General features: G+C 42.1%; 1 protein-coding gene across 1 annotated transcript in view; it reads left to right on the forward strand.

Annotated features, from left to right (window-relative positions):
• The window catches only part of EPDR1 (ependymin related 1), a 28301-nt gene continuing 4857 nt past the window's right edge, over window positions 1-23444 (forward strand). Inside the window, exon 1 of the mRNA XM_086614970.1 lies at window positions 1-242. Within this exon, the coding sequence (XP_086471096.1) occupies window positions 1-242 (242 nt within the window). The remainder of the gene's footprint in view (window positions 243-23444) is intronic.

The following is a 23444-nucleotide window of genomic DNA, read 5'->3' on the forward strand; positions in this document are numbered from 1 at the left end:
ATGGCGCGGCCGGCGGGCGGGCTGCGGCGGCTGCTGCTGCTGCTGCTGGGCGGCCTCCTGCTGCGGGGCGGCGGCGGGGCGGCCGGGGCCGAGCCGTGCCAGGCTCCGCGGCAGTGGGAAGGGCGCACCGTGTCCTACGAGCACGGCACGGGCCGCAACACGAGGGCCGCCGTCTCCTACGACGGCCCCAACCAGCGCCTCCGCATCCTGGAGGAGAGGAAGGCGCTCATCCCATGCAAGAAGTAGGTGGCGGCGGCGGCGGGACCCCGCGGCGGGGCCGGGCCGGGCCGGGCGGGGCGGTGACGGTCGGCGCGGAGCCCGGAGGCGCCTCCCGGTGGGGGTGTGGGACGAGCGGGAGCGAGGGGAGGGGGGGGGGGAGAGGGGGGGTCTCGGCCCTCCCCTGCGGGAGACGGGGAGCGCGGGGGGAGGCGGCGGCGGCGGGGGCTGCGGAGGGGCCGGCTGGGCTCGGCTGCGGGGAGGCAGCTGCTGGAAGCAGGCGGCGATAGAAAACCTGTCGCCGATATGACTTATGTCCGTGCTCTGTATCTCTCTTTCTCTGTATATATATACATACATATGTATATGTATATGTATATGTATATGTATATGTATATGTATATGTATATGTATATGTATATGTATATGTGTGTATAGCTATAACTATATCTATATCTATATCTCTACATCATCTATATCTATATCTACATCATCTATATCTATATCTATATCTACATCTATATCTACATTGTCTATATCTATATCTATATCTATATCTATATCTATATCTATATCTACATCTATATCTATATCTAGATCATCTATATCTATAGCTATAGCTATAACTATATCTACATCGTCTATATATCTATATCTACATCATCTATCTCTCTATCTCTATCTCATCTATATCTATATATCTCTATCTCTATATATCTGTATCTATATATCTTGAGAGATTTATTACCAGCAGTGTCAGCTTTTTACCCTTGGGGTTAATTCCTTTCTCCCAACTTTTTTATTTTATATTTTTTTTAATGGAATGGGAACCGAGTCCAAAATTACAGCCCCAGATGTGAGGTGTAACCAGTATAATGAAGAGATTACGCTCAAATGCAGAAGTAATGTCACAGGGGGAGGTTTCTAGCCCAGTGATTTGTTAACAAGTTCGAGTTCCCGTTTTACAAGTTCTCTGGTCGTTCTTGGGTCCTGCAAGTGCAAAGTCAGGGCAGGGTGTCAGGGTGCATCTGTCACCTGTGGTGCAGTGTACTCATTCACCTTGCACAGGCTGCCCAGCCCCAGAGGACCTCCTCCTTCTGAATTTATACAGGATGTGTCTGTTAGGCCCATGACTAACCCAACAAAATCCCTGCGTCATTGTGCATGCCTTGATTTGCCGAAAAATAAGTCTAGAAAAAAGCTGACTGGCTGAAGAAGGGCCTCCTGTTTTTCTCCTCAACCTGCCAAGCTTGGGCCCTGACAGGCTGGGTGGAAGAAACCATCAGCCCCGTGATGATTTCACGGGACTTCATGAATGAGACATTTCTGGGGACCAAGCGTCAGTGACTCAGACACCGTGTCAAGATGTACCTGCCAGTGTGAGGGTAGCCAGTCTGCCTGTACCTCCGCCTCTCCCACCTAAAAATTGTTCAGATTGTGCATCAGCCCTGGGGATGGATGAGCCAAGGTGATGACCAGCCTACAAATGCTGTATCATCCAAGCTAAATTGTTTCTGCTATTGAAAGATCGATATTCCTTTTTGCTCCTGGCTGTGTTTCCTGACAACCACCAATTTCTTACCAATGTCACATAGTCATTGTTTTAATCTTTCCAAAGTATATACTCTTCCTCAGTCCTTTCTCTCATAGTCCCAAAACACTCTTAAAACTGGGGTTTTTTTTATGAGTTTCATTTTCAAGCTTAGCTTTCCATCATTGTGAGCTTTTTTCTTTATTAGGGAAATATTAAAGGCAACATATAGTTAGTTGTTTGTTGGTGACCTGTTAACATACAACATAGATGCTGTCTGTGTCACACTCTCCTTGTTTTAGAAGTCCTAGGTTGACCTTCAAGTTTGACAAGCCTAAAACTGCACTACAAAGTCTGATGCAAGCCTTTTCTAGCTTTTAAGTTGTACTGAGCTCATTTCTTGACGCTTATGTTTATTTTATTTGAAAACTTTATTTTAAGATTGAATAATTATTCTACGTTATCCACTCTGGGCTAGATTTTAGCTTTTACCAAGATCTGCTCTTTTAACATTTTTGATAAATATTTGCTCTGGATGCAGTTTCGTCTGGGCTGATAGTGCTAGAAAGAGTCAGAGCGTGGACAGGTGCACTTGAAGCATCTCTCTGTTGGTTTTTCCTGCATTAGTTTTTTGTCATAGACAATCTCTCTGACCTCCGGGATCCCTGATGTTTCCAGACTGACCATATTTTCTGCCATGCAAAACTGGAGGGTGGTTTTGTTACGTGTGCAGCTAGTGTCTGCTAAGGGCGTGAGCCGGCTTCCATTGAAGTCAACGGAAAGACTCCCGTTGACTTCAGTGTGTGCTGAATCGGGTCTGGAGTTGTGATCACAACTTCATTTCACTGTGGACACAGTGAGTCATAAGCTGAAGCCTTCAGAAGTTCGAGGCAAGGGGATTTATCCTGCCTTTTGAAAAATAACCTCTCCCCAACTCTGACGTTGGCAAGAAAAGGGTAATTACGCCGAGGCCGTGACTACAAAAGCAACAAGAAAAATAGTGCTGCCCTGTTCTCTAAGGAAATTTCAGTCTGAATTCTCACCAACTGACACATTTTGCTCCTATCAGATGTAACTTACATGCAGCAATCAGGGTTGGCCAACAATCAACTTTTTACACAAAGCGTTTGCTGAAGCTTGCGAATGTGGACCTTAATCAGACACAGCCCTGCTTGAGTTAGTTGACTGAGGTTAATCAGGGACACAAAGATCTGCCTGTGTGGGATGGCTTGCAGGTTCATAACCACAGGAAAAGCTGAAACTTCCAGGTTTTATTGTAGAGATGTGTTTCAAATCCACGTAATTTGCTATGTGGCATTTTCATACCTACATCGACCCAGTGTTTTAAGTAAACTCCTGAAGAGTAACCATAAGGTAAATATCCCATCACTGCTTCACTGACATCACTTCTTTGCTCGCCAGTTGTTGCAAGAGCACCCGAGATGCCGTTACCATGTTGGTACAGGCCACCCATCGCTCCCTGTCGGCCGGCTGCAGCACTGTCACCCGCTGCTGGAGCACACACCTCGCTCGCTGTACAACCAACCAGAGATGGTTCTCTAAACCAGTCACCGATGGTTGTTTCAACCAGCTTGTTGGGTCTGTCGTTCTCTGGGTCATGCTGTTGACTGCCTGCACTCCAGCTTAGAGTGTGAAAACTACCGATGGTCATCCTAGGCTGAGCTTTTTAGAAGAGAACCTATTCCAGTTGGATTCGTTACTGAAGTTTCTTTTTCGTTTCTTTTACAGCCCTAGTCTTATTTACACTCTGCATCTTATGCTTTCTCCAGCATGTCTTGCCCCCCTGCTTCTTTCCCCTTCAGGGTCAAAATTTTGGGAATAGACAAGGAGGGCAGGGACAGTCTTCTCTTTTGGTTTCGGGTAGTGTTCAGCTGATAACCAGGAGAAGAAAAAAGAAAACGAACAGAAGTTTTTATTGAGTAAATTGTGCCGTTTCCCGTTTGGAAGAGGTCATGCCAGTAGGGTTGTTATATGATGTGAAAGAAGAGCAGTTGAAACTATTCCCTAGAGCTCTGGAGGCAGAGCTGTGTCATGTTACCTGATAAACACGGGACGTGTTGTTTAATCCTGTGTTGCCTACTACATGGAGTTACTTCCTTTTGTGTTCTCTGTATATTAATCCTTCCTCACTCTTCTTCAACCCTCTGTTGGCCACCATCTCAGGACACTTCACAAAATAGGTGACAGTCATCAGCACAGTTTTGCTGTTGGGGCAAAAGTGTTTCCTTTTAAGATAACATCTACCAGTTCAGATTTGAATATGACATCACTGCAAACCAGTGAGAAATCCTGGTGCTACAAAGGTCTAAGCCAACATCGTGGTTTTAACCTGACTGGCAACCAAACACCATGCAGCCCCTCGCTCACCTTCTCCGCCCTGGGGGGGATGAGGGAGGGAATTGAAGAGGTAGAGGGAAGGAGCCTCGTGGGTTGACATAAGAACGATTTAATAAGTGAAATAAAGTAAAATAAAAATAATAATGATAATAATAATAGAATATACAAATGAGTGATGCACAGTGCAGTTGCTCGCCACTTGCTGTCCAATGCCCATCCCGTTACCAGCTAGCAATCCACGAGGAGAGAAATCCCGAAACCACCATCCCAGAAGAGAGAGAGAACTTCCTGGTTGACTCTCTTTTATATATTGAGCAGGATGTCGCATGGTGTGGAATATTCCATTGGCCAGTTTGGATCAGTTTCTCTCCCAGCTTCTTGTGCACCTGTACACTAACTAGCAAGGCATGGGAAGTTGAAAAGTCTTTAATTTCTTAGCAACGACTAAAAACATCAGTGTGTTATCAACATTCTTCTCATACCAAATCCCATACTAAATCCAAAATACAGAGCTACTCTAGCTAGAAGAAAATTAACTCTGTCCGAGTTGAAACCAGGACAACCAAAAATCCTGCTGATTGCATTGTGGCCAGAAATTCACGTATCCTGCATCACCTTTCATTTTCTTGGAGAAACAGGGCAAGAAGTGCACTGCCTGGGACTGGTGAAGCCACTCAACTGGCATCAGTGCTCAGCTGTGAAGGAAGAAGAACATGAAGTGGGGAGCGGAGCAGAAATCACACAGGTGGTGTTTGAGGACTAGGGTGTTACTTGTCACATGCCCTGTTCTTAGAGTTTCCCCCCTTCTCTTCCATACTGTTCTTCACAGAGTGATTTTCGGGGGAAGCCAGTGACGGTTTGTTCTATGAGAAACGCGATGGTGGGGAGAAAAACATTTCCACGTTGGTCAGGAAAGTCAGTAGGAGGAAGAAAATTCGCTTCACTCTTCTGTATTTTAAGAGGAGCCTCCATGAACTGTTTTACAGTGTACAGCATACTGGGATGCCTATGGATTTGAGACTGCTAGGGCTGTTGTCTTAACAACCACGACTGAAGAGCAGAAAACCAGCCTGGGGATATCATATCAATGTTCATTTTAAACCAGAACTGCGTGTTGATAATGCATAGGCCGCATCTGGAATATTGTGTCCAGTTCTGGGCCCCTCAGTTCAAGAAGGACAAGGAACTGCTGGAGAGAGTCCAGCGCAGGGCCACAAAGATGATGAAGGGAGTGGAGCATCTCCCTTGTGAGGAAAGGCTGAGGGAGCTGGGTCTCTTTAGCTTGGAGAAGAGGAGACTGAGGGGGGACCTCATTAATGTTTACAAATATGGAAAGGGTGACTGTCATGAGGATGGAGCCAGGCTCTTCTCAGTGGCATCCAATGATAGGACAAGGGGAAATGGATATAAGCTGGAACACAGGAGGTTCCGCTTAAATATGAGGAAGAACTTCGTCCCAGTAAGGGGAACAGAACACTGGAACAGGCTGCCCAGAGAGGTTGTGGAGTCTCCTTCTCTGGAGATGTTCCAAACCCGCCTGGATGCGTTCTTGTGTGATCTGATCTAGGTGGTCCTGCTCCGGCAGGGGGATTGGACTAGATGATCCTTTGAGGTCCCTTCCAATCCCTGACATTCTGGGATTCTGTGATTTAGTTTCAATTGTACTTGCAAAAGGCCAGCACAGTTCTGGGCAGGATTAACTCCTTCACTTGGCACCAAAAGCTGCTAGTAAGGGAGGAGCAACAAAGCTGTGTGTTTAGAGAAATACGTCTGTTGTTGCGGCAGGCTGTTTGCATGCATGTGTCAATCCCAGTCCTGGACTGAGGAGAAGCAGCGTATGGTCAGGTGCAAATGGAACAGCAGTCCTCTGGAGAAGAGGTGATGACTTTTCAAAGTAAACAGAGTGTGGGCACGCGTGTCTGACTTATCTCAACTAGTCCTTAGTTGTTTTAGGATGTGTGATTGTAAAGGAAAAACCAGCAATGTCTGACCTATTAAAATCATATAATCCATCCGTTCTGTGGTCAGTATGGTGACTCAACAGGCTAAGTATTGAGCTACCCTGAGCGACTGCAAATTTGTTTCCCAGACTTGGTTTTGGGAGTGGTTTCTGCAGCTTAACGTTTAGGGGAATGAACGATGGTCATGGGTAAAGTTTTCAGAATTGGCTAAGTTACTCAGGAACCCAAGCCCCATTTTTTAAGATTATGTAGAGCGTGCAGACTTCTGAGACCTTTAATTTGCAGTGAGACGTAGAATTGAATTTTCAGCAGTTTCTCTAAATCTAACAGGAGTTCTTGGGATCGAAAATGCTTCATAGGCTGCTGTGTATATAAATAGTCACTTTTGAGAATAAGAACTAAGGGAAGGTACTCAAGCCTCCTGCATTTACTTTCCTCCCATAGGTGCCAAATTCTTTCAGGTGTCTGCTGCTGGTGACAGCTGTGAGTTTGGAAAGGTGGCACTGGAAAGCTGCTGTGATGGATGCGGGCTGGCAGTTGGATGCCAGGCAATAGCGTGAAGCATGCCGCAGTTGTTCTAGTGAGCGTTGTGTGCCGTTGGGCTACAGAGGGTTGGCTGTATAAGCCTCAACTTTTTGCATTTCCATCATAAGCCAATTTACGAGTTGGTTTACGGAGTCCCTGAGTGATGCTCCCTGCCAAGGTGGCCGGTTCCTTGGAGAAGAGCACTGTACAAGAAGCAAGCCGTGGACTCCATCAAGAGGAAGCAGGGAACCGTTGGCTTAGCAAGGCTTTTGCTCTCTTGTGGTTTATGCTTTTGATAACTTCCTTGGACAGCAGCATCTTTGTCAGAGTTGTAGGGGAAAAAAAAACAACCAAAGAAATAAAAAGATAACTGAGTATGAATAAAGCAGATCCATCGCTTTGAGATGGAATATTCTATTTAGTGTAGTGTTCTCAAAGCCCTGGTTTGTGCTGAGTGCTCTGGAGCCATGTCATATGCTACCGAAACACGGCACCCACCCAAACTGCAAAAAATAAACTCACTCTTCAGTTTGAAAGAACAGGATCCACAAAACTCTTTAAAGCTGGAAATAAAATGTAGATAAGCAGTGTCCAGTGACCCCAAATTGATAATCAGCCACAGTGCTGGTCAGTGTGTTTAGAAACCGTGGTCATTACTATCACGCTGGTTATAAATACTGTTGACTGGATGTTCTTGAAAAAATAAAAATCCTCATCAAGAAGTTTTGTTTTTCTAAAAAAACCCATTGTTAAGTGATAGCCACTGGCACCATATTGCTGTTGATACTAGTGGATATTGGCTTAAGCCTTTTATCTCTCTGAACCCTTTAAAGCTAGGGAAATGCTTCCTCCCGCTTGTCTGTTTGAACTCTTTGGGATAACACGTGTCTATATTGAAACTTATGGCTTGTTTTGTACCATTGGACATTGTGGTAAAAACTTGTAAGGAAAGCCAGGATTGTAATGAAGCTATATTATACCTACATTTCTGTAACTCAGACCAGAGGACCAGTGTTTTCACAAGATAGATCACTCATTTTTCTTCAGGGACTTTTTAAAGTTTGTTTTTTTTTTTTTTTTTTTGTAAAGTCTTAAGAGTGGAGATGGCTAGAGAGAGGGATTCAAGTTCATCATTTGTTCTGTGCTTGCAGACAGCACACAGACAGTCAATGGTGACATGACTGCACAGCTAAAGAAACACAATGAAAGAAATCTTTATATTCATGATCTTAATTTGGGCTTCATTCAGTTTGAGGCCTGATGTAATTCAGATGGCACGACTGGCAACATCACACCTATTCTCACAGGACCAAATGCCGTTTGTCTGAAAAAGTATCTCCTCTGAAGCAGAAATCATAATCTTCTAATTTAGGGCTGATCTTACACTCCTGTGAGCTCATAAAAAAACTGACTGCACATTGCTGTCAGAGAAATCCAAGGGATAAAACGTTCCAGAGGGCACTTTATCAGTTGATGAATTAGTGCTCCAATTGTAACCTGTGTAAGTTAAGGATCCAGGTCTCCATAATGTAAAAGGGCCAGTAATTTAAAACAGTTTTAGGTATTCAAGGGGATGTTTACTGAACTGCCTCCAGAAATTTGTCCGTTCGTGCGGTTAGCATGTGCACTCCAACTCCCTGTAATCTTTCCTGTCTGTAAGCTCTCCATGTCTTCCCATCCCAGTTTGGTTCGTCGCAATTACAGTGCAGGACACGATAGGGTGGTTTAGGGCACTGTCTCTTCCCAGTGATGCGTATCCATCAGTTTCCTGTTGTGGCTGCAGCTGTCCCTGGGCTGAGCCGGGGCTCCCTTCCTTGCAGGGCCAGGGAATTTGCTCCAGTATTGTTCCAGCCACTGGGGAAAAGCTGTGATGTGTTCCCAGGAGCAGGATTTAGGAGATATTACTGCATCCTGGAATTTGGAGAGAGCTATAAGACCAGGGGACACAGTGAATTTTTCAGTCCCACTGTTTATCTTCCACATGCAGTTGAACTGTATTTTCCTTGATATAGTGGGAAGAGAAGGGTTTGGGATATGACTCCTGCATGTGTTACAGTTGAGAGCATACTGAAAAGCTGAAGAGTTCGAGTTAACGAGCAAAAAGACTTTTCCTTTACTTTTTTGCTTACTTTTGTAACTCAGGACTGCAAATGTAGTGAAGTTGATGATAATTTTGCCTATGGCACAGGGATCTTGTCCCAGGACTTTATGTTAGGTGCACGTTTGTGACGTACGTGACTGGTATATACAAGAAATACATTCCTTCGTTTCCAGTTCAAACTTGACCTCAATTCCTGGCATTGGTCCACGCTGCCAAGAACGAAACCATCATTCAGCCTCTGGCCTTATTGATGGCAGCAATGGTATGACTGTGGTGGACAGCTTTCAATCTGGTCTCATCTGAGGGCACCTGGAAGATGTGGTGATAAAACCTGTGCCTCTGAATCTGGTCCGCACCCTACCTCTGCCAGCACTTCCAAGAATGAATTTTTGTAGGCAATTGCCAGTTAGAGAAGAGGAAATGTTCAAGGAAGGAGGCAGGATGTTTTAATTATAAGAACAGAGACTTTTTTTTTTCTTTTAACTTTCCCTGCATTTAATTTGTTCAGTAGTGTACTTAATTCTCATGCTATTGCTGTGGATTGTTTAGTGTCGCTATTGATTTGTTCATGTGACAAGAGAAGTATGTATTTTATAAGTGTATTATTTTGTAGTTCAGAGGATGATCTTTTTGTGCTTTTTCCTGCCAGAGGCCATCCTGCTCTGAAACTTTTCTTCTCCAGCTAGAGAACTGATTTGTCTTGCATATCGACAGGCTCGTTCATTTATTAACTGCGTGGGACAGATTTTCAGCTGGATGACATTTTCATAGACTAGTGTCAGTGAAATAATACTGATTTACACCTTTAGCTGCGTGCCAGCTCATTAGCTGATGCAAAATTGAAAGGTAGGACTCAGATACACTTCCATCCTCTTCATTTTGCTGTGAGCGAATGGCTAAACTCGACATGGTTAGATGTTTCAATGCAGGAAAGGACAGTGGTGTAGCAAATTTATTCAGAAAAAGCATAAATACACTTGTCTGTCATGTACCATGGGAGATGGTTAAATTTAAAGGAGCTTTGGGAAAGAAGAATGCTTGCCATGGTGGCCAGATGTGGGCAAGAGGTAAGAGCAGAAATAAGAGGTGTGTAAATAACTGTGAGATTAGAAACCGATGCAGTTTTAGAAATGTACTGTCGACAATTCAGGGATCAATATAGTAGAAAATAGGACAAGGCTTTCTTCTCAAGCCAGGTTTTTACGCATCAGATCCGTGCAAGGACTGGAGGAGGGAGTCTTTTCCCATGCCTGTTGTGCTAGGGCTGCTTACTGGAGAAGTGGACTTGTGGCCACCTGGCCACTGATGTTCAGGCTGTGAATCTGTGTAGCTGCAGCAGCAACAATCCAACTCCTGACCCTCTTGTTGGTCAGCTTCATCGCTGTCTTCAGATGACCTTCAGCTTGGCCTTGCCTGTAGATTGGCAAGGAATTGCTTACTCTGCAACTTGAGTTCTGTCTCTTAAAGTATTTTTACCTGTTGCTCTTCTTAACTCAAACGGGAAATTATTTTCTCTCCCAAGTGTTTTTAAGGCACGATATAGTGTCTGGCGTGCTGGGGAGGGGGTGCTGTCTGGGTGGAACAGGGCCACCTTGTGCAATGTTTTGGCTCTCCTAGAATAAGGAGCATTATGCTCGGCATGGCGTTGCATAACCTGAAGGTAGCACTGGCCAGTGAAACTTCTCCTCATCTCTGCCAAGCAGACGTGTTTCTTTCAGCTGTTTTTGTTTGCTGCTTCACTTTTCTGGCCCTGGGAGGGATGCATGTATGTTGACAAGAGATCTTAGATTCCACACAGAGAAGCTGTGTGTCCTCCCAAGGCTCCAGAGGATGACTTTTCGCCTATATCATGGTCACTGTCTGATACCTGAGAGTCACAGGTCAAGGGTAGGATTTTCTGCCAAGAGTTTGTTCCCATGTGTGAAAGCACAGGAGGCTCAACATGCAAGACAGTCCTTGTTTTCAGCAGTGTATTAATTTCTGGAGTTGGTACCTTTTATACTTTCATACCCAGCAGTAAATTAGAGGTTTCCAACAGCAGCACAAGTGTCCTTGTCTAAAACCTAATTTATGACAGGTGGTAGTAAGAAAGAAAGAATCAGTTGTTTTCATCTGAAAACTTGTACTTTTAAAAAATCGTTTATAGATGTAGATCCATGACAAACATTTATTTGAGAATCAGTTTAATCATTCTTTTGAAGGTTATGTGCACGCATTTGGCTTTATGTCTCACTTGATTGTTAGAAGATGCTTCCCTTGTACCACAAAAAGTGAATAAGGTAAGAGTCATTTTTCCAATTCTTGCTTTTGCTTGGAGAATTTTATTAGCAACATCCTTACAGTCAGTAGGGCTGTTCCTATAACTTAGCAATGACCATATTTTTACTTTTTCAGATTTTGTTTTCAGATTTTCACGATTTTCAGAACTGCTGGCATCAAAACATGAATTTGGCAGGCACTTTCTTCTTGTACAGTGCTCACACTGTAGTCATTACTATTTTTCAGTCTTTGGCTACTAAGATTTCATATGTCTCAGGAGCTACTTAGCTATTCATTCCTCCATGAAAGCCTATTTCATCCCTTTTATTCCTTATGAAATTTACCCTTTCATTCTGGCATCATCCAGACTATATTTTGTGGGCCAAATCCAGCCCAGAGGGAACTTCCATCCAGCTGTCCGCCTTTCCCCACTGAATAGATCCTTTTTGCCTTAATAATTGTCTGGCACTTGGATCCCCCTGTGTTGCTGCCTCTCTGTCCATGTTGGAGGAGCAGAAGGGTTGGAAATAGATTGGAAATCACCCCAGTCAGTCATCCCTGTGGATGAGGGTCAGTGGTATGCGCTGCCATATTGGAAGAGTGATGTAAAAGTCACTGGTAATATTTGCAGATGCTACACTGCACGGGTATATCTTATTTCTTTTGCATGTAAAACAACACGGGGTTGAGTGATCTTGGGACATTTTTAATTTCTTGTCTGACAAAAAAACAACCTGTAAAATTTTGGCAGCTAAGAAGATTTGAATTACCAGGTACCATTGATAGATGTCAAATAATTCTGAATCTGGAGCTCTATCTGCATTTTTTCGTAAATAAATAAAAAAAAGAACGTGATTCAAAACTTAAGAGAAAAACATGTAGAGCTGCATAACTGTCTGATTCAAGCCGAATGTCCCCAAAGAGTCATCTAAAAGCTACAGGTACAAAAGCAGATAAGGTTTCTAGAATTCTGGAATAGTAGTGAAAATCCTGATTGCTGCCTTCTTTTGGATCTTAGAAGGCTGAAACTGTTTTGCTCTAGCTCCTCTCTAAATTACAAACAAAAGAAATCTCTTCATTGGAGTTGAAATTGTCTTTTCAAAGGAAATATCCAAGAAGTGGCTTATACTTAAGTTCATCAAACTAATGTGCCTTTCTCAAATGGAAAGTTATATTGCATACTTAGTGGATATCTTATTTTCTAAATGTTTTATTTATCCTGAGGACAGTTCATACGGAAATGTGATATTGTGACTGATGCAAAACAATGCAGAAGACCAAAATTACCACATCTATTGCAACATCCCGTATTAAGGTTACTTATGATAAATCTCGTTTCTTGACTCTGTTTAAAAAATAACATTGTAATAACGCTCTGCATATTTACCTTTTGGTCAGTTGAATAGTTCACAAGTAATTCATTCCAAAAATGGCTTCACTGACCCTTGCCGACTGACTTCTTGTGCAGTAACGTGCTCTTCAGAATCTGCTCCCTTTGTAGCTGTTGCCAAATATTATTTCATATTTTTGAGTGTATGTTCAAAACACACTGACAACTGCTTTACTGGAGTTAGCACTAAAGCAGGAAAAGTTTTATATCATCTGTAACTAGTATTTCAGGTTGTCTATTGGGAACAAACTGTTTTCTAATAGATTTTTTTTTTTTCCTAAGAACTAGCTTACTTTTTCTTAAGGCTTTAATTGGGGTGAGAAAAAAAGTCTTCCAAACCACCTCCACAGAATGGTACCACTTACCAGCAGGATAAAGAACAAAAACCTCTGCCTTCATTCTGCTCTGTTCTTATTCTGAGCTTGGGACCAGCTGCAGAGAAGAAATGGTGTAAGACAGCAATGAAGACAACCGTCTTGTCTTGTAGGACAAGACTTTCCACAGAGGTTTGAGTCTCTGATGTTGCCCATCTTTTTTTTTTCTATCAGTGCAGGTACTTTCACACTTAGCAAGCCTCATCTGCTCTCCTCCTGTCGGTTCTTTGTGGGAATTCGTGGTGAGATTGCTGCTTCATCTGAAAATCAGGTGGCTCAGGAGATAAGAGGCTTCCTAAAAACGTGATGTGCTTGGCATTTTCCGTTTATTTTGGTGGAGCCCTACACAGGAAAGCTGGTGTGAGATCTGCATAGTGTTTAGCTCCTGAACAGCTGGGAATTTCTCCTTAAGTAGTCTGTCTGCATGGAAACCTGCTGTTTGTACGGATACCTGTCATTTCAGAAATTAATGTTTCCAAGGGGGAATGGCCAGATTTTCCCCAAAGTTTTCCAAGGGCGATTTTGTGCATAGCAGTGCTAAAGGCTTTCAGACACTCTTATGGGGCACAGAGTCGATGCAGTGAACACAGCAAAGAAAGATCTCATTTTTCATTCTTTCGGTATCTCCTAATACCATTTGCAACTGTGGTTTTATCATATTCAGATACTTTTCTTGCCAGGAAACTTACGATTCTGCCATACTTTTATTTAGGCAGCCAGCACTGGAAAATTTACTCATGCTATGTACTTATGGGAATTCTCAGAGGATGTTTATTATTTGGAAAGCAGAGTTCCATACAGGATGAGGAATTCTTACTACAATTAGTTCCCAAATTAATGTATCACTATTTAATTAGATCCAGATTTGTTGGCCTATGTCTTCTGTAGAAGAAACACATTTCTTTTTTCTTATCTGTGGTGGCATCTGGGGACTGGGGCACCTCCTCATGTCGTTTTAAATACCCGTGCACTAAAACACACACGGATTTGCAAAGTCTGACTAGTTTGTTACCTTCTCTGTCACAGAATAGAATGAAAGGGACAAGTTTGCGTCATGTGCTTGGTAAACTGTGAAGGTGTGACATCTCCTGCACTTTTTTATAGAGGGGAGAAAGAATTAGGGAGAGTAAAAGGAGATAAGGATGTGAGAGTGGAGACACCCCTTGCATTTTCTTTATCCCCTTGTTATCAAAGAGTGAAACTGTAAGGGACCATCTAACTGCCTCAACATAGCAGAAGATGAAAGTCTTGCTGTATTTGTAACTGATCTTCTGGGCTACCTGTCTCCAAAACCAAATGTAAGCATGTGGATGTTGGTTCTCAATACATCTATATGTATTCTTTGTTTATTGACATATTTGTCTTAATTTTTGATTAGTTACATTGCCTTTAAGAGTAGGTGAACTCACAACATACATACCTCATGGGCAGGTTATTTTAAGTTCCTAAATCCTTAATGTAAGTAATCTGGTCTTCTGAAGTAGAAAGCAGTTGGCTGTCAGAGATGAAGGCAGAATTGGGTGTAATTCAGATTTTTTCAGGGTACCCAGCCTGTCCCATCGGTTGTGCTAACACAGTCAAGCAAGGTCAAAGCAACGTACAGGAGGCACGAGCTGCTGTTTGAGGCACTACCAAGTGACTGCTTAGTGGGAGGCCAGTAAAGGGATCCCTGGTGGGTCGAGTGGGATCTCCTCTCTCACTGTGTTCTGGAAGTCTAGCCACGTCTGAAACACAGTTTGGTTCTCTGGATTTCTTTCTGCTGAAAGAATGGAAAAATTCACTTACAAAGCTTTTGTTACGTCTCTGCAGGATATATATGGTAACTGAGATGCTTATATACTGTAGCAATAGTAACTATAAACATTATTGGATGTGTTCAATGTCCTGCTTGTGTTTGGTTTTTTTAACCATGGAAGTGTTCTTTTAGTATCCAGTATTCTCCTCTATGTCAGCCTAATGAGTTATCTGCTGTTTGTGATTGTTACACACACATTTCTAGTTGGTCTGGTCTTCATAATCCATCTCTCCTAAATATTTGAATGCAGTTTCAGGCTGTAAAAATCCATAGGTCATTTTTGTATTTTTGAAAACAACACTTAAAATATTATGAAAAGAGGAAGGACGTCTCATCATTGCAATATGTGTATGATGTTTGCTAGGAAATTAGCATAGTGTCTGAACAAGCATCAAATGTAAAGACAAAAATCTGCTGAAATCATAAGCCCAAACTGTTTATACTGAAGCAGTGTACGTAGAAGTTAAGCTTTGTAAGAGTTGATCACAGCAGCCTCCGGCTACTATGCCTTCGAGATACTCCTGCGATGTAGAGGGCTGGGAGAGGTTGGAAAAAGATGGGACCTCTTCGTTGGTGCAGAAAGTCTTTTCCATCCTCTGTTCCTCCAGTAGCTTCAGCAGCAAGTCCACTGATCCTGATGGAGGGTGACCAGCTCTGCTGGGAAGGGTTGTCCCGCGTGCTGGGGACACTATTGGGAAGGGGACCCACAGGAGAAAGAAAAGAAAAGTGATATATCACACTTCTGGGTGTGATAGACCCCAGAAGACCTGGGGTCTTCTCCCCAGGCTTGCTCAAGGCTTTGGGCATACCTCCACCCAGATGCTGTTTGTAAGAAGAGGTGAGCGGCAATCGAATCACTGTCTTGGCCAGAGTGAGTTTCCTCTAGGAGTTTCTCTCCTTACCAGCTCCCTCTCTCAGAAATTGCTTTCCTTTTCCCTGAATGAGCCCAACTACAGGGTTAACGCCATGCAGAGGACCTGGGAGAACAAGTATCCCAGGAGATACAGCAGACCAGAAAACAAATGGATAAATGAAAGTGCTGCAAAGATTTCCCACAGGTGAATTCATTTTTCTGAGTTTCCATCCTCTCAGAGTTGCAGGATTTTTCTGAAGTTAACTATGGCAAATGTCGACATAAAAAAGGCCCCAAAGAGGGTTTTTTATGACAAAAATATGTTTCAAATAATTTAAGTGTTTGTAGTTAAGGATATAAAGATAATTAATTACTTTGCCCAAAAGCAAAGTCCAGAACACTATAAAGAGGAGAACAAGAAACATATTGAAAGCCAGAATATTCAAAGTCGACTTAAACTTGTGGAAATACATTTTGAGGAGTTGAGAGTGCATAAAACATGTTATGTTTGCCTTCCAGCATCTCCTCAGATTGCCCATTTGGAGTAAGTCGATAGTTGTGTCAGGTTTTAAACGTTTTTCACCTTCTTTTTTCCTCTGAATGGAACGGCTAATAAACACCTGCTCTAACATCTGTAAAAGTCAGTGAAACTTTGCTGGTTGCTTTCACAGGGCTTTGGGTCAGATCAATGTATAATTTTGGAGCAGGAGTTATACAGCCAGATTTATCTCTAATTACATAGCTAGTAGCTGGAAATTGTAAACAGCAGCAGTTACATGGGGATCTGCTGTTAGGATGTGGAAAGAGCAATTGTCTCTTAACAGCCAAGGGAAACGTGAAAGATGGGAAGGAAAATCTGGTGGGGAGAAAAGTGATTTCTGTGGATGCACTTCTCTGGGGAGAGAATTCAGGGGTTTCTTATGCAGTCTTTGAATAGAAAAAAAAAAGTGTCTAGTAGTGTTGGGCACCTCGATTTTGCAATGGTTACACTGACACACTGAATTTTAGGAAATACTGGATACCGTCCCTCTGGAAATTTGCCCTTTTCAATTATCTTCACATTTTACATCCAAAATAGGAAGCTGTTCAAAATCATTGGTCAGTTTTGAAAATCTTGCCCATTAAATATAAATATAAAATAATGCTATTAGAAACAGCAAGAAAACTGCAATATGCAAACATGAGACACTGTAGATTTTAAATAATTATGAAGTCATTTGTACTTTAAAAACAAGAGGTATTTTCATATTTGTTACGGTTATAGGAATGGTAAAGTAGAATAAGTTTGGTATGTACAGCAGTTCTGAATTCCTATTAATTAAGAAAAGCTCAGAGAAAACTGTGGCTCCCTGGCAGTGTATGTATGACACTGGGCTCTGTGTCAAGAAAACACCCCAAAATTAGGTAGGTATACCTGTTTGCTAAGGGCTTCAGTTTGTATTTGTGTCAGATGCTAAATGGTAAAGCTATTTCTGTCGTGTTTTAAGCAGCATGGGTAGTCTAAACATGTTCAATAGGTCTAGTGACCTTTTCCTGAGTAATGGAAAACTTTCAGCTGTGCCAATGCAGTATATTTATACCAATATTATTTACAGGTCTTGCCCTCCTTGCTGCTGCTTCTTAGAACTGTCCTTGAATGAAAAATAAGTGTGTCAGGTTTTTAATACAATTAAAATGGCTATAAACATTCTTAAAAATAGAAATGTATTCTTAGCCACGCTTACTTTAGCTGATTGCTGTGTCTTCAGCAACTGGTGTTTCTGTGATGGACTAACAGATAATCTGGGAAATGGTTCTGCATCGACTACGCCAATGTGTTCCCTAAAGCAAGTACTCAATAGTTTGAAGAGGAAGGTTTTGACATTCATGTTCATCTATTAATTATTTATGTATTTGCAGTCCAGCTGATTTTTAAGAACATAGTGAGGTCTGCCAGTTGCTCGTGACACATCACGGCTATTGCTCATGGAGGGTTCCTATAAGCAGTATATATGTGGTGACTGCTGGACATCCCCCACGAGAGGCAGAGATGTTGTGGGTTACGGGACAGTTGTAATAATAAAAAGCACAATAACTCAACAGAGGACAGGAAAAAAAAAAAAACCACCACGTTTTTGAAGAGCAATTTTAGCAGATAGTTTGACCTTTTAATTATTCCCTTTGAATGCTGAGCATGAAGCATTTGAATCCTATCTCCCCAGTCTGGATTTTAGACAGTATTTGTCTTTAACTCATTCTGACACTGAAGGCAATGTGATGGTGTGATTAGGGTTAGCTGTAAAAGTGAACAGAGGATCATCAGTGAACCGTCAGTGTGAAATAAGAGGGAGGCTCTGCCCTCTGCCATTGGCACCATTGCTTTTGAGAAGGTGAGACCCCGGAGGTTGTCCGGCACCTTTGGACAGGTAGTGTCAAGGATCCAAGCAATAAAACTGGTAATATGTCAGGACTAAGTGATGAAGCTTGTCTGTTACCAGAAGAGACGAGCAGCCGTCAGTGTTCTCTAGTCACCTACGCGTAAGGCTGGGAAGGTCTCTGAAGCTGCCATATAACCTGTTCGTCCATCCCAGAGAAGCAAAGCTATTTTGGGACGTCTCTGACCTTCAGTTTTCTTACCAGTTCTTGTAAAAGCTGGAGCTTGAGAAGATTCCATGGAAACCGGCAGCACTTGCACATACAGACGTTTTCAGAGGATCTCACGTAAACGCTCCTTGCTGAGGGTGATGCTGTTTTCTTCCAATGCTACCTTCAGGTAACATGGAGAACAATTGGTATTCTCTTTTAGCTTTTTATATACTGGGCAGCTTATCATGTGTCCTACCTCAGTCTTCCTTTTGTAGACTAAACATGCCTAGTTTCTTCATAGAAGAATTTAAACATCCCACCAGTCTTGCTATTCTCTGGACTATATCCAGTCTGTTTGTCTGTTCCCTTAAGGGTGGCATCCAAAACAAGGAACAGCTTTAACACTCTGACATGATCAGGGCTAAGCAGAACAGAATAAATGACCTCCCTGATCAACCCAGGACTGTAAACTTGCCTTTCTAAATCATTACTGTGTACTATACTACATCTCAAAGGATGTGGGTTCAAAGTGCCATTCACTTTATAACCATGGAGCAATTAACATTTGTCCCTAAAGATAGGTTTTCTCTCACACAGATGTTCCCTTCTTTTCTGTAATCCTTTTATTTTGCACACTTTCAGTCGGGTCCGCCTGGACTTTTAACTCCCCAATTCCTTGGATTTGAATCGAGCCACTAATCTATGTGCTCAGCAAACATCATTACTTTTGATTGATAGCTGCTGAGGAAGGAAGAAAAAGACCTGCACAAAGACCACATTTCTGGATGAAATAAAGCATTATTTTTACACCAGAGGTGGGGAGGGAGAATGAAGTGCAGTGCCAGGACTTCAGGTTGCATTTATTTCCAGTGAAGTGAATCTCCCATCTTTCCCAAAGTTTATTTAAAAATAAGCTGTGCTCAGATCTTTGGATAAAGATGTTAAAAAGTTAAAGTGTACTTAGCTTTCAAACTGTGCTGTCTGAGTATCCTAGCTGGCCTGACTTCCACACTCCCCTGAGGATAGATCCAGTGTTTTTTATGTTTTACATTGGACAGATATCTGAAAGACCTGAATCATCCCTCTTAAGGAAATCATTGCAGATGGAAGGTGGAGATCATTACATCTTGGGGCAGTAATCTGGTACAAGCGTATATCCTCGCAAATTTTTCCAGGGAATATTCCACTGTGAAAGAAAAGCTTGCTTTATCAGAATAGGGACCTACTCCCCATCTGTTCCATTGGGCAATCTGTTCCTTAGGCTTCTTTGTGATTACTTTTTATACAGGAATGCATACTGAAAAGCAACTAACTGGCCAAGTATATGCGAGATGGGATTTACAACCTCAAGGAAGAGCAATGTAGCTCTCTCTCTCCCGAATTTCATATAGTCTCTGTTCATGGTATCTGAACATCCTGCTGTGTTTATACACGGAAATTAAGACATGTAAGAAGCTGCAGTGCCCAGTCCTAGCTGAAAAATTAGTTTTTATTTTTTATGCTTCTTTTACTCCAAAGTAAGTGCCTGGAAAAGGGAGATTGATTAAGTTTAGTTATTTATGATGAGGGACCTCATTCTGCTATGCCTTTCTGATGTGTAAAACAGATATTATTATACTGGGGTAGAGCTGAGATCCAATTTAATATCCTGTCTCTCTGCCTGAGTCAGAGAAAGGGGTGAAAACTCCAGATAAATCTGACGATTAGAGGTCAAATTAAAAACAGGGACACAGGTATGTCTTTCATTTTGGTTTGTTTTTGGTTTTTTCTTTCTGAAGACATTCTCAGTCATGGTAACCGTGATTTTTGTGGCTCTCTCTACATGTTAAACTTCTGCTTCCTTTTTTCTTACATTTTCCCAAGCTCATAGAGCTGGTGCAGTCAGAAGAGCATTTTCACATCTCAGTTTTGAGCATCCACTCTCTCAATTGAGTTATTTACTTCCCTTCTGTATATAACACAATTGAGTTTTGTGATTAAAGTCGCAAAAATACGTCATCCTTTAGCTGGTGTAGCTTTGACTTTCCAGCTTTCGATTCCTGTATTTAAGGTTCTCTTTCTACATGAACTTCATAATTAACAGGACTTAAAACTACCTAATTCTCTCTGCTTCAGAAACCGGTAGCGCTGTCGAGGTTCCTTATATACCTTGCTAATTAGATACCTGATACAGAGGGCTTGGTTGCCTTGAAAATAAAAAAAAAAGGCCTTTACAATCTGTGAGTGATTTAAGTCAGACTAAAAAATACTGCATTTACACATTATCAGATTACATTTGCTGTCACATGCATTTGCACGATACTGTGTTTGTACAATATACCATAGTCCAGCACCACTGCCAAACATGTGAGATCAAATATGGTAAATTACTGTTGTTGTTGAGGTCTGATATACCAGAAGAAAAACACAAGTCTGAAATTACCGAAAACTTCATGGGAAGGAGGAAAGGAGTTCCCAGAAATATACTGAAAAACGAATGCTTCTCAGTTTTGAAACGAGCTCGCCAGAGCTTTCCAAAAGCAGATGAATGTCCTTGACCTGATGAGTGTTTATCAACTGTCTGCATGTCTGCTCGGCAGCTTTGCTCCCTTGAAAATGTTCTTAATCTGAAGAGCTGAGAAGATGAGGTTTTGTAGTCATCCTTCTAGTAAAGGTTCCCATTCTCCAGTACATCTTTCTTCCATAAGAAATGTATAAAAAACAGTGATATTGTTATGAATTTTTTTTTTTGAGTATGTTACCAAGAGGATGCAAGGTAACTCAGGAATTACACGTTTAGATAAACCTGTCCATGCTCACTAGAACAGAGATATTGTTTGGGATATTTTCAGCGAAATTCCTTCTGGTTAGAAGTGTTTCTAACTTCTTTCATAGTGTTTAAAAATGCCTTTTTACAAACAGAACCGGCAAAGAATTAGGTAATACAACAAAGGCAGACAGATGCTTCAAGCTTTCGGATAATCTCAAAAGAGAAAGCAAACTAGCTTTGGAGTACTGGCAGTGACCTCAACTTGATATCTTAAATATCAAATACTGGTCCCTGCTGAGTAATACAATATCTCTGATACAAATCATACATAAAATTTTACTTTCACTTTTCAGTTGCTGTATAATAATTACTAGGTAATATAAATCCTGCCTACCACCAGTGGGAGTTTTAAGGATACAATAGCTGCAGCTGGGATAATTGCACCAACAGGTTAAAGCTCTGGATGCGTGAAACCTCTTCCTGCCTTTGTGGGAAAAGAAAGTCTGTTTTACAAGAGCCATTGTTCTGTTGCTTTTTGGGGCAGGAATCGGGGGTTTGTGTTTTGTCAATACAATGCCTCGCACAACTGATTCTTGATCCCTGATTAGTGTCTCTTCAGTGCTACGGCAATCAAAAAAATAAATAGCAAGAACTTAGCCATTCACCTTTCATATGCAGTTAAACTCAGCTCCTGTATAATCTTTAGGAGGGTCTGAGAGTATGTCTCTGAGTTACCTGGGCATCTCTAACTATGTCCCCAAATTTCAGGAGGAATCTCCAAGGTAGGACAATGCTTGGATGCACACCCACTCCTCACAGCATGTCCTCGACGCAAGTGCTTCGCCTTGTGGTTGTGTGGACGTGTATTCTGCCCTTGCATTGAATTCAGACAGACTCTTGTTTGGAAAAATGCTTTCCTTAGGTTGGGAGAAGAGAGTACTGCACACAGTGTGTATCCCACCTGTCTGACACGATTACTTCCAGCAAAGTCAATGGAATTATTTGTGCAGGATATGGTCCAGTGTTAAGAAATTCTTTAAAGTATAGGAGCAAAAAATATGTGTCTTTATGTGCTGGAATTTATCCATTTTCAGGCACAAAGAGAGTATTAAGGGCCATGAGAGAGTCCCGTTAACGGCAGAGTGTGGAAAGGGTGGGAGGCATAGGACAGGGTAGGATGAAATAGAATAGGAAAGGAGAGGAAATAATCTCAGTCAGGCAAATAGGGTAACTTGTCCAAGTAACTTCTCCAAATCTGTTTGAAGGTGCCCAGTGAACAGGTTGGGGCTTTCTTGAAGTTACAGTCTAAGGAATGAAATTATTATAAAAATAATATTAGAAGTAGGCATAGGCTGCAAATATGTTTCTTTTTCTGAAAAAAAAAAAAACAAAACACCAAACAACAAACCTAATCAAAAATCATTTCCTCTTCTATTTCTTTGCCAAGATCTATTTTCAGGACCGTGTGCTTCCCCTCAAGCAGCCAGTGAAGTCTCAGCTACCTAAAACAAATAGAGGCAGTATACTTAGAACTTGGCTGGTTAAAAAAAAACAAAAAAAAAGGAAATTATTTTTAAATATTTTGCTTTAAAATATGCTAGATTGTCATTTTTATATTCACGCACATTTTGTTATGAATTTTGGCTGGTAAATAGTTCCCTCCATAAAGCAACAACTTAACCATTCACCTTTCATATGCAGTTAAATTCGGATCCTGTATGATCTTAGGTTTCTGGGCTTGCTATTTCCAGGACGCACACAGGAGGAATTCTCTTTAACACTTGGAGGTGAGGGACATCCGGGTTGAATGACGGTATAAATCATGTTGGCTGCTTACCCAGCTCTGCTGCGTGTGCTGGGTAGAGCCACGCTTTCTGCAGTCCCCAGTCTACATGTGTGCCACCAAGCTTATCCCAGCAGCGCACCAAATCGTGCCACTGGTGGCTGTTCCACATGCTCTGCCTCTCCCAGAAGCAAAAAATGTAGGTGGTGGAGCTTCTTGCTCCTCAGAACGGGTGCTACAGAGATGCTTAGTGATGAGCTTGATTTGTTTGGATTTTTCTAATTCTTGGTGTCATTGTTGTTGCTTTATGATGTACATCTTGCTGTCTGCATGGCAGATGGCCAAGTCAAGAAAGTAAGCTTTTTTGGGTTGTGGCCCTCCTTCTGCAAGTGTTCAGGTCATCTGTTGAAGTCACAGTGGCTATCCATGTGCTGAAAGTTAAATACATGCATTCGTTAGATGGAAATTGAGCTACTGTTTCACTTGACTAAAGGAGGCAAATGTCCCTCATGCAATGATATCAATTCTCAGGTTACAAAATCTAGAACAAAATACGTTTATTCCACAAAATAATTTATAATTAAAAGGATAAGGAAGACGGTCATGCGTGAGAGGTGTGCCCCGGCTTACCTCGTGTCAGGCCCCTTGTCCCCTTCTACCTTCTTCTTCATCACTGTTTAGTTTGGCTCATGCCATTTAGCCTGCCTACGCTTCCGCACATACTGGATAAATGATCCTTTCAAGAAGTGGTGGGAATGTTGCTCAGATGCTTTTGATCATGCTTGGACATTTCTCGTAGGGCAACCTTTAAATGCCTCTGTGTCAGGGGTGAGTGAAGTGGTTCCTGCCTGATGCAATTGTATAATGCAACAATGAAAACTGTAAATTGTTTTGTTGTCAGCCCTATTTTATGTAAACTTTACATCCTCCCCAAAAGAACGTGAAGAGAAACACGCAGGACTTGGGAAATACCACAGTGAAGGT

This window comes from Tauraco erythrolophus, chromosome 7 (genome assembly GCF_009769465.1).
Source record: "Tauraco erythrolophus isolate bTauEry1 chromosome 7, bTauEry1.pri, whole genome shotgun sequence".
NCBI lineage: Eukaryota > Metazoa > Chordata > Aves > Musophagiformes > Musophagidae > Tauraco > Tauraco erythrolophus.